Source organism: Pseudorasbora parva, chromosome 7 (assembly GCF_024679245.1).
Source record: "Pseudorasbora parva isolate DD20220531a chromosome 7, ASM2467924v1, whole genome shotgun sequence".
Classification (NCBI taxonomy): Eukaryota; Metazoa; Chordata; class Actinopteri; order Cypriniformes; family Gobionidae; genus Pseudorasbora; species Pseudorasbora parva.
Genome location: NC_090178.1, coordinates 2,083,678 through 2,096,546, shown reverse-complemented (window position 1 = coordinate 2,096,546; position 12,869 = coordinate 2,083,678). Strand labels below are relative to the sequence as shown.

At 38.4% G+C, this 12,869-nt stretch overlaps 1 protein-coding gene across 2 annotated transcripts in view; it reads right to left on the bottom strand.

Annotated features, from left to right (window-relative positions):
* Window positions 1-12,869, bottom strand: part of csmd3a (CUB and Sushi multiple domains 3a) — a 579,356-nt gene that overhangs the window by 284,695 nt on the left and 281,792 nt on the right. For both annotated transcript variants that reach the window (XM_067447773.1, XM_067447774.1), the window contains exons 24-25: window positions 11,663-11,854; window positions 65-191 (exon numbers count right to left, since the gene is read on the bottom strand). In XM_067447773.1, the coding sequence (XP_067303874.1) occupies window positions 65-191; window positions 11,663-11,854 (319 nt within the window). The remainder of the gene's footprint in view (window positions 1-64; window positions 192-11,662; window positions 11,855-12,869) is intronic.

The following is a 12,869-nucleotide window of genomic DNA, read 5'->3' as shown; positions in this document are numbered from 1 at the left end:
GTTATGTGAGCTATTGCTAATATTTGTTCTTATTTTAGCTTCCGTTTTATTAATAAGCAGTCACCTGACAGTGTTGCCGGGGTCCACCTCGATGGTCCATGTGCAGCGGAGGTTGTTGTCATACGGAAACGGGTATCCGGGAGACAGTATCCGTCCGGATGACTCACCTTTAAAACTTCCCCCACACTCCGCTACAATAGATCAAAACAAGAAGTTATTGTGCTGTGAACTCCCACCCACAACGGCGGAGATGTATTCCTTCTGCCATTAATGATGAGCTCTGTGGAGACTCCGCTGCTGGATCTGACACAACCACGCCACCCCCTCAACATCCCATCGTGGGCTGTAATTATGCATGCACGAGACAGCGCTTTTAACTATGTTCCTTGTGCATGTCATTAATTAATGTTAAAACTCTGTCCATGTTATTTATGAGCTCGGTCTTGCATGAAAAGGAGAGGACCACTGCATATATCACAAAAGTAAAGGAAGTATTATCATATTCATTACTGCAGCCTCAGTATCTGCACTACATCCCTCATTAAAGCTCTTGTTTCTGTAGCGCATTACGGGGCGGTCGGAGCAAACACTGATCTGATAAGTGAACATGTTCCTTATGACTCGTTCCCTGTCCTTACAATGTTAACAAATGCAGAGACGGACAAGAAAACCTTCTGGAAAAAGAAAGCCGGCCCCTGGAGACTATTATGTCTGGTATCTTTTCAATGACGACTTTAGAGCTGGAGTGTGTCATTTTTAAAGTTTTTGTTTGAGTTTAATATCCAGAGACAGCCTTGTGAACACAGTACTTCTGTGGCAGTGTCAAAACTGCTCCGTTTGTTTGAGCATCCTGAGTGTTCAGCAACACTGTCTGAATCTAACAATGATGCGATTTTATGGCGGGACTATGTATTTGTCCAACCAATGATGTTATTAACTGCAAAAAAAGGCTCTTCTTATTTAGTACTTTTTTCCTTGTTTCCAGTCTAAATATCTAACAAATCTTAAATCAAGATGTATTTACTAGATATAATAAATGACATAAGATATTTTTGCTTGTTTTCTGGGGAAAGATATCGAAATGAAGTGAGTTTTTGCATTTAAAAAAAGAAAAATGATTTGCCAATGGGGTGAGAAAAATAATCTTATTTCTGATTGGGACGGAAACAAGAAACAAGATTTCAATCAGAAGTAAGGTTATTTTTCTCACCCCATTGGCAGATCATTTTGCTTGTTTTTAGCAAAACGCACTTCCTTTTTGTACTTTTCCCCACCGAGCGTGTCCACCCGAGACAAGCATATAAATCACTGGATGCTTATGAATACGCTGTCTTTGGGCATGGACAGAATGTCCAATACAATTTTCTACATTTATCCTTTTCTACATTTTATGCTGTTATTAATTCGTATGTGTCGACACACTTCTGTTTAAAGTTTAATTTTGTAATGCTATAGTACTTTAATAGCAACTATGTTGCTTGCATACATTTCTCAGATGGTTATTTTGCCATTAAACTATTAATAAAATCATTACAAATGAAATTGATAAGTACTGTGATTATTGATAAGATAATCTGGTGGTGGGGGGTACATTATACACACCAGTGGCAGCCAATGTTGGGAGGTTTATTATAAAGCATTAAGTTTCAAGTGCAGTAAATATTTTACAAAGGAAAAATTTTTATGCGAGCATTTTTATGTCCTCGTTCCAATCAATGCGTTTAATCGCCTGCGTACCGCCGGTTCTTCTGAAACGGCCGTGATCCTGTCGGAATCCTATAAAACTTAAGCCCATTGGTGGAATAGCGATTAGTGCAACCCGAAAACGCAACAGCCAGACATTTTGATGCTGGGAAACCGTTTTGATAAACTTTCGGAGTTGCTCACACGTTAGAACCACTAGGGAACAACACCACTTCCGTTGCCAAAATGCGCGCGCAACTCTTTGATCACGTGGGCTGTAAAAGGGTGTATTTAGACTAGAAACAAGAAAAACTAAATAAGAAGAGCATTTTTTGCAGTTTATGGTGGGACTATGTATTTGTCCAACCAATGATGTGATTCTGGGGCGGGACTATGTATTTGTCCAACCAATGATGTGATTCTGGGGCGGGACTATGTATTTGTCCAACCAATGATGTGATTCTGGGGCGGGACTATGTATTTGTCCAACCAATGATGTGATTCTGGGGCGGGACTATGTATTTGTCCAACCAATGATGTGATTCTGGGGCGGGACTATGTATTTGTCCAACCAATGATGTGATTTTGGGGCGGGACTATGTATTTGTCCAACCAATGATGTGATTCTGGGGCGGGACTATGTATTTGTCCAACCAATGATGTGATTTTGGGGCGGGACTATGTATTTGTCCAACCAATGATGTGATTCTGGGGCGGGACTATGTATTTGTCCAACCAATGATGTGATTCTGGGGCGGGACTATGTATTTGTCCAACCAATGATGTGATTTTGGGGCGGGACTATGTATTTGTCCAACCAATGATGTGATTTTGGGGCGGGACTATGTATTTGTCCAACCAATGATGTGATTTTGGATATCTATTTATCCAACCAATAATGGATAAAATAACCAATAAATCAATAACCAATAAACCAATAATCGATTTTAAGTGGTGAAAACCTGAACAAAAACAGGTCATTAATCTTACAGTTCTTTTGGAATTAGTTTTCCTAAACCAATATGAGCAACAGTGATAGCAAACATCACTAATCAATCATTGTGTTTGATTGAATGTTTTTCAAAACTTACCCAAATATAATAGTGGACTTTTTTGTTGTTGTTTTTTTTTTACTTGGGTGGCAGAAAGTGATCTGGACGGTCAACTTGCTTCATTAAGGAAGAAAAATGTATTAATATTTGATGTTGTATTTAATAATTGCATGTGATCTGCTGAAGAAGGAAAATAGCTGTATAAAGAGAGGCATTTATCAGCTCGCTTTTGTATGAAATATTTAGCACAGCCTCCATGTGCACCATTTTGATGTCGAAACTCCCAAGGCGCTGTCATAAGAGCAAGTAGATCCCCGAGGCAAGCTTCAAGCATCTGCTCATCGGGAGACTGTCTACAGAGAACACGGATACTTCATTCTGACTGCTCTATTGTTCATCAGTTTCATCATACAAAAGGCAAGAATACACTGGTCGACCATAAATATTGATGACGCTACGAGACTGATCAACTTATGTGAAGCTTCTGTATAGTTTTTAAACTCAGATTCTGTTCTGAAAACATTGTGATCTACCTTGCTGACTTCATAAGCAGCTGTCTTCTGTGGCAGAAGTGTAGTAGTGCTATATTCATCTTCCTTTAGTGTGTAATGTTGCTGTTTGAGCATGATTTTTTCCCCCAAAGTCCCTCCAGCGGGAGTTCTTCTCTATATCAGAGTCAGTGTTTCTGAACTCCTGAAACGCCGCCATTGTAGTTTTGAGTTTTCTTCCGGGAACAAACACATCATAATATTCCTCATTATAATTATTAATATGCAGAATAAAGGGGCGGGGCCTGGTTGAGTTAGTTAGTAGTGTGTTGAAACTGGCAGTTATGCTGAGGGGCGGGGCATTTCCCACACCAATCACAACACACAACTCCAGTCGACCAATCAGAGCACAGTGTGCTTTCAGAAGGAGGGGCTTCATAGAGACAGGAACTAAACAGAGTTACTGACAGACTGGGAAGAGAGGAGCCGCAACAATGGAGAATATGAGGAAATAATGTGTTATTTGAACATGCAAGCATGAAAACATTCTAGCAGAGCCCAAAAATCTAAACCAAAACTTTGTAAAATGGCATAATAGGCCCTCTTTAAGTAAACTAGAACCTTGTAAGTGACTAACTGGAAGACAATTCCTCCTATTAAAAAAAGGCATGTATTCCAGGCAAGTTTATGCTGGTTTATTAATTGCAAAAAACTAATTTTGATTGTGTATTCGTCCAATGATGTGATTTGGAACGCCTGAAACGCCTCCATTGTAGTTTTGAGTTTTCTTCTGGGAAAAAACACGTCACAATATTCCTCATTATAATAATTCATACGCAGAATAAAAGTGGCGAGCCTGGTTGAGTTAGTTAGTAGTGTGTTGAAACATGGTAAGGGGCGGAGCAAACACAAGCGCTTGTCCAATAGTGTGCCGAAGTCATGACGTCACTTTGTAGGCCAAAACGCGGAAGTGAGTTAGCATTTCAGCACTTCCGGATCCCTCGCTCTAAAGTCTACGGGTTTTTGCTAAATCGCCTGAAATAAGGTCTGTAGTTAACAAAGCCTCTAAATATTTTCATGTTTTGATCTATGACATAAAACACACTAGTTCTAACCTGCTTGTGATTTTTTATTTTTTACTTTATTGTGTCTTAAAAACAGCGGTTGCTAACAAGTTGCTAAAAGGGACTACATCCTTTGGCCGGGACTTTAGACGTCATCGTGACAAACGGGAAATCTCACCGGCCCGCGTTTCATTCACTTTTGAATTCTGTAAGTAAATGTTTATTAAAAAATACAAAACTAGCCCGCGTTTCAGCTTCACGTTCTTAGAAGTTTACCTTTCAGTTAATATACAAAGTTATATATTTAGTCCTTTCAAATAGTAGTGTTTCCAAATATTTTCCACACAGAAATCTGTGATATTAAGGTTACCGATCACCAGTTCTTCATTTCTGTGGAGAGACTGTAGTGTTTTGTTTTGTCCCGAGATGGAAGCACAAGTCGTCGAATGAAAGCTGCGCTGTTCTACATGTCCAGATTTATAGCGGTTCTCTCCTCGATTATGATCAATCGTCTAAGGCAGGGGTGCCCAAACTTTTTCCTATGAAGGGCCAAAAATCAAACTTGATTGAGAGACGTGGGCCGAAAGTCATTTAAAAAAAAATCATAAATCAAACTGTATTAGGCCTACATTAAAGTTGCTATGGGTTTATTCATTTCATAATGTTTACAATAAATATAAAACAAATGTAATCTGATTAACTAATGCAGTTTTATTTGTAAAGTGTTGCATTTTAATGACCAATTAAATGGGCAACAATCCCCAAGTGTTCAATGTAAAATACGGTTCAATGTCAAATACACAATGATCCAGATTCATAATGTTGACGGATATTTTACTCTTTTAAAAAAGGAACAGACTGTTTGCAAATAGGGTTGGGCGATATATCCCCTAAATTGGCAGTTGACAATGTTTACAGTAAAACATCGCAATGGACGATGATATCGTCGTTTATTTTTATTTTTATAAAAAGATAAAATACAGAGTATAGTAAATTATATCTCTTTACATAAATACTATTTTCTACTTAAAAACTATAATTTCATTATTTTATTAACCCAAATAAGGACTCACCCGCACAAGTTTCCACGTGATGGGGAAAAAAGGTAGCTTCCTTCCACTTAAGAAGAGTTGTGCACTTTTTATTTTAATTTATCTCTTTACATAAAAACTATTTTCTACTTAAAGCTCTATCTTCGTCATTAACCCAGTGTTTGGTATGTGAATGCTGTTTTACGTGAATATTACCACAGGAGTAAAAGCACAAAACTTTGTTTAAAAAGGAAATAAATTTGCAGATGTAACATTGCAGCCCTGGATGAGAGAGGTGGGCTGAGCCCAATTTAAGATCTGCCAGCTTTTTAATTCTGTTTTGCGTTCTGGTCACCCGATTTGATGGACATCTGGTTTCTTTTCTCAAATCTTCACTCGCGTCGCACTCATTTTCACAGGAAAATATTAAAGGGTTACTTCAGCGGTTAGCATATGGCTTTGTATCAGTAGAAACCCTGGAGAATATTCAAATTATTGTGCTTTCCCCCCTCATATCTCCCTGAGACGAGAGATTTATGCATTTTATTTCTGGAAAAATTCCTCCTATGATGCAAAATGACAATTTTTGCATCATAGGAGGAATGTTTGCCCAGAGGCTAAAGACTACAGCCAGCAGAGGGAGCCATTTCCGCATGTTTTGAATCTGCGCATGGGGGATGGGAGATAACACTCAGCTGGCAGGGAGAGCTCAGCTTGCAGACAGGATCATTTAAACGGAGCTATGGTGAGCAATGTAAGTCTTTTAACTTCTCAAATTCATTTCTATGAAAGTTAAGCTTGCAAAGGCATGAACTGAAACGCGTGCCAGACTGAACTCCTGTGTGAATGTATGCCGCGAATGTAGTCGCAATTACCTCAGCTCTCATCACTCGTGCAGTTAGTGCTCAGGGCTGTGACACTCGCGCGGTGACTCACTCATTATATTGAACAGACACGTTCAGAAGTGTCTTCTCTAACTCAGTCACAGTAATGAAGTTGGTGGTGTTGGGAATGGCCTCACAGGGCAGTGAAGCATTCTGGGAATTGTAGTCTTTCATCCCCATGGGACAAAAATACATTTTCTGTCTTTTCTCAGTCTAGAAGGCACCAAATTCAAAAATAATTTCACATTTCTACTGCATTGATGACCCAGTTTAAATACAGATTCATCTTCCCAGCGCTGAAGTACCCCTTTAATGCTTCTTCCTTTCGTTTGCGTATAATTAAGTATATTATACCCATTCACATCTATGGTAAAGACTGTAGGACGAATACCTTTTGACAAATTTTATTTTATTACATTTTATGTTTGTGCTTGTTATTAGACTTGAGGCGCGTCAAGTTTATTTGAATAGCGCAGTTCACGTGCACCCAGCGGTTTTACTTTCGCTTTTTCTAGCGGTGCATAATCAAACATAGCCTAAATGTCTTGGCCCTGTGGAAGATAAAATTCACTCTCCAGCCCTTTTACAACAAGTGTTGCTTTGCAACATCATGAAGACAAAGATATTAGAAAAGGTGTCTATCCAGCTCATGTCCCACATTCATCTCAAAGCGCAGACCGGCATAGGACGCATCTTTAAGGGGGAAAAGGCTAGGAATCTATCTACAAATCTTTTTTTAACTAATAATTAATTTTCTTATACTCTTTGGGTTACCATTATTTACTGATAATTGTTTAATTGTTTTACAGGCTGCAGTGAGTTGTTTCACTGACGGAAAATAAACATGCATGCTTATTATAATGTTTGAGCGTTTATCATTTCAAAATGTAGGCTCTCTCTCTCGGACCTCGGTGGGCCAAATCAAAGGTTACCACGGGCCAACTTTGGCCCGCGGGCCCTAGTTTGGGCATCTCTGGTCTAAGGAAAAGGACATACGATTGTAAATTGATACAGCTATACTTAGTTAGTGCTTAATGGGCAATATTTCTCATGAAAAAGTGGATAAGTGTTCATACACAGCTCAGATCATAATGAGCGAACGTGTTTTTAAATAAAGTTTGAGGACGCTTGATGATGACGTAGATCCGCGACTGTAGTCCGTTTATAGCCTACCGTTAGCATTTTATATCTGACGGCTTTATTTAGGCTTCAAACGGTATAGAGTTTGGATTCACTTGTAAAGATTATCTTGATAGACAAAACGTGTAAGGGTCATAACTCTTTGTTGAACACAGATCTTATTTTTTGCGATTGTCCAAAAGTCTACGGGGAAAATGCATCGGCTTTTGATCGAGGGGACCCATGCGCCGCTAACTTCCGGGTTGGCCTACAAAGTGACGTCATGACTTCGGCACTCTATAACAACACACCGTTCCAGCCGACCAATCAGAGCACAGTGTGCTTTCAGGAGGAGGGGCTTCATAGAGACAGGAACTAAACAGAGTTACTGACAGACTGGGAAGAGAGGAGCCGCAACAATGGAGAATATGAGGAATAATCAATTATTCAAGCATAAAAACATACTAGCAGAGCCCAAAAACAAAACCAAGACTTGGTTTTATGCTGGGTAATTAATTGCAAAAAACTAATTTTGATTGTTTAAATTCCAAGATCATCATATTTTAAATGTGCAATGCTGATCTGATCAATATGGTTGTATGTTCATATATTGATGTAAAGATGGGTTGTTGACAAAAAGCATATTTTTCAACATACTTTTAAAGAAATTAGATGTTATAACTGGTCTGACCTTTTCGCAGCTCAAATGGTCATGGATTTTGCATTATAAATATTCCATGTGCTCTCAATTTATTTGGGGTCATAAAAACAGCATGTTGGATAATTAAGAATTTATACAAGAATTATATAATGTCAAACACGCTAAATGAGTATAAAAGTGTGCAAAACACCGTACACTTCACAATATGCTTTAACGGGCCAATGTCTCCAGCTAAACGAGGGGAAGAGCATGTAGATGCTGTCAGTCTCGTAATTAAATGTGATTTGCAGGTTAAGAAGTTTGAGCATCTCAGTTGTCTATAATTAAGCAGCTGCTGGGCAAAGCAATCCTGGACAACATCCCGCTCTGGAAAGCATCAAACCAGCATCCAAAACTCAACATATGCTGGTCTTTTCAGCATGGTAATGATGAATATTCACTCTACAAATGAGTATGTGCTCCAAAAACATTTTCCCCATGAGTATTTCCTGTTTGCACTGTATGAATCTCAAGGCTATTCGTGAACAAAATATTATCTAGTCATTAACAGCACAAGCTCTTTTCAGCACATTAAACTCAGGATTTGAGCAATGGACCAATCTCTGATTTACAATGCAAATGAAAACACACACACACACACACACACACACACACACACACACACACACACACACACACACACACACACACACACACACACACACACACACACACACACACACATACAGTAAACATCAACGCTAGCATTAATTGCTAAGCTAAATGTTTTGTAGTTCTCAACTGACCAAATAAACAGCAATACACAAAGATGATTTGCATATGTTCACAGTCAAATCAAAACATTTATTTTCTGGTGCATAATTCATGTTTTTTCCTAATTAAAAATGTTTCTCTTCACATTTATTTATTTAATTACTTGCTACCGCTCTGAAATTACTATATATAACAATTAATGAAAATAAATTAAATACATAAATAAATGAAACAAACTAAATAAAATAATAAAATTAGTAATAAAAAACAGTATTAAATTAAAATATTAAATGAAATATAATCAATAAAATTATACATTTAAATAATACAATTTAATTTAATAAATATAATAATATAATTATAATATAAATAATAAAATAAAATTAAGTAAAATAAATAAATGTATACATGAAATGAACTAAATGAAATAATAAAAATAAAATTAAATAAATGATAAAATTACATGAAATAAAATGAATTAAATGAAATGAAATAATTTATTGAATTAAATTAATATATTGAATTAAATATACATATATGATTGTATATTTTTTATTAAATATGTATTAAATATTATATATTCATAATGAAATAATAACTATTAAAACATATATATATATATATATATTATATTTATAATTATTTATTTATAATAAATAATATGATAATTAATGTGTGTGTGATTGAGTGTGTGTGTGTGTGTGTGTGTGTGTGTGTGTGTGTGTGTGTGTGTGTGTGTGCGCGCAGGCATGCGTGCGTGCGTGTGTGTGCACGATTTTATGTGATTGTGTGTGTGTTTTTGTTAATAATTTTTTACATACTACAATAATATTAATATCTATAACAAGGTATTGACACATGCAAAGTATATTTTTAAATGAACATTAACCTAGTTTAATAAATGCTGCAAAAACAAACTTGTTAACTCGCAAAATGCGAATAAATCGGCCCTTATTGTAAAGCACAAGCACGCTTTACTTCCAGCTGTCTCTGTACATTATACTGGGATAAAAGAAAGCGCTCCCATCAGAAAAATGACACACTTCAGCTTCAGTCTTTACAGTGTTTACATGATAAAGGTGAACAAACACTACAATTACACAAACCCTCACCATGCATCGGGACCAACGTTTAATTGGGCGAGGCGTGTAAGACGCTGGAGGACTGAAATCAGCCTGTAAACACATCGAACACTGAGACGCGTGACAGAAACACTGCCGTAGATCAATTATTCACAACAAAAACAGGCAAGGTGCTTGTAGAGACACACACACACACACACACACACACACACACACACACACACACACACACACACACACACACAGCTGCAAGTCCAATTAAGTGGAATCCATGTCAGGATAAATCAGGATTAAGGATGCACATGGCTGCATTTATAAGAAAATACTAGCTTACTGAATACAGAATACAGTGCATACAGTTCACGGCATACTAACAGTCTGGGTGGCAGCCGAACTCAGCCCCGCCCACAGCATCTGAGCTCGGGCAGTTCGGACTGGACTCGATCCATAGAGGAGTGATTATAATACAGAAACTGACCAATGAGATCATCAGGGCGGGCTTTAGCCGATGACGGACAGATGATCAACAGAAACTGACCAATGAGATCATCAGGGCGGGCTTTAGCCGATGACGGACAGATGATCAACAGAAACTGACCAATGAGATCATCAGGGCGGGCTTTAGCCGATGACGGACAGATGATCAACAGAAACTGACCAATGAGATCATCAGGGCGGGCTTTAGCCGATGACGGACAGATGATCAACAGAAACTGACCAATGAGATCATCAGGGCGGGCTTTAGCCGATGACGGACAGATGATCAACAGAAACTGACCAATGAGATCATCAGGGCGGGCTTTAGCCGATGACGGACAGATGATCAACAGAAACTGACCAATGAGATCATCAGGGCGGGCTTTAGCCGATGACGGACAGATGATCAACAGAAACTGACCAATGAGATCATCAGGGCGGGCTTTAGCCGATGATGGACAGATGATCGACAGTAACTGACCAATGAGATCATCAGGGCGGGCTTTAGCCGATGATGGACAGATGATCAACAGAAACTGACCAATGAGATCATCAGGGCGGGCTTTAGACGATGATGGACAGATGATCAACAGAAACTGACCAATGAGATCATCAGGGCGGGCTTTAGACGATGATGGACAGATGATCAACAGAAACTGACCAATGAGATCATCAGGCCGGGCTTTAGACGATGATGGACAGATGATCAACAGAAACTGACCAATGAGATCATCAGGGCGGGCTTTAGCCGATGATGGACAGATGATCAACAGAAACTGACCAATGAGATCATCAGGGCGGGCTTTAGACGATGATGGACAGATGATCAACAGAAACTGACCAATGAGATCATCAGGGCGGGCTTTAGCCGATGATGGACAGATGATCAACAGAAACTGACCAATGAGATCATCAGGGCGGGCTTTAGCCGATGACGGACAGATGATCAACAGATGATCAACAGATGATCAACAGAAACTGACCAATGAGATCATCAGGGCGGTCTCCAGAAAAAAAAATAGCATTTGGTAAAATTCGCACTCATGGGTCTATATATCACATAATAGTCGCTTCAACCCACGGACATGGAAAACAACCAGCGGGGGAAAATGCAGACTTGGCAACACAGTGCAGTTGAGCTCTGTTGACATTTGACAACTAACGTAATGCGTCGCTCCGCTGCTCTGATTGGTTGTTGGTCTGTCCAATTGAGGTCTTTCCTGGTTGGGTTGAAACACGCCCCATAATCACAGCCCAATGAGCATCAGACTCATATTCTGACTAGAGCTGAGTTTGACCACGGCAGGCTAGTATAATAATAGAATGAGAGATGAAATGCATTGCTTGTGAAGGGTTGCAGTGGGTTACCTATACAGGAGGGCAGCGAATGGTCCCAGGTTCGCCTCTCGCCTGTCATACATCTCAATACACTGCTGCCATGGAGACTGTAGCCCGGATCGCAGCGATACGAGACCACGCTGCCAGCAAAGTGGCCTTGGTCGCTGACTTTGGATCCAAATTGAGGCACGCCGGGTTCATCACAATGAGAAAGTTCAAAACCTGGAGAGGAGAAGCACGAGAAAGAGGAACATCAGTGGGTGTTTCTTTAAGAGCTCTGAGGGCGATCTGACTTTTTAAAGATTTATAGCTTTTTGTTAAATGAAGGTCATGTTAGAAAAATTTTTAAAGTGCCTTTTTGAGACCCAGACTTTAATCTTAAAATATGTAAGTTCCCATCAAAAATATAGAATTATTTTACAAAACAAGGCACGGTCACACCAAGAATGATAGTGATAATATCAAATAGGAAAAAATATATACAGCTCTGAAAAATCAATGTTAAGTGGTCTCTAATTTTTTTCCCAGAGCTTTATATATTTGTGTTGTTTTTCCTGCTTAAAATTAGACACTATAACAATGTATATATATATATATATATTGAAAACATCTAAAACATTCTTTAACCAGAGACTTAATCCAGTTTTTATTGTATAAAAAAATTCTAATTTAATAAAAAAAAGTAACATTTTTGCTCTCAGGCAACATTGTACCATCGTGGCACACAAGTATTACCAAACATCATATAAAGTTATCATATCCATCCTCATCTCCATCACACAGAGAAAAAGGGTGTGAGAACCGTACCTTTAGGGGTTCAACAGCAGTCCCTTAAAAAGACATCCTTGTACCTTTATACCACAAAACGGTTCACAGTAGTTCCTTAAGGTGTGTATTTGTACTCTAATGCTCCTTTTAGGAGTAAAGAAGGTACAAGGATGTCCTTTTAAGGGATTATTGTTGAACCTCTAAAGGTACGGTTCTGACACCCTTTTTCTCTCTGTTTTTGATCTTCACTGTCTCTTTGCTGGACTGTCACTATATCCTCATCTTCCTCTTCACATGACAACTCATCCTCATTAGTTGTGTATTATACCTCTTTTAAGCGCTATAGAAAATGTGCAGATCATATTCTGTGCAGATAAAGTATGTAAATTAATATTCTTATAAGTGCATTACAAAATCATGTAAAAATGAAAAGATATTTAGATAATTCAAACTATTTTCATTACAAATA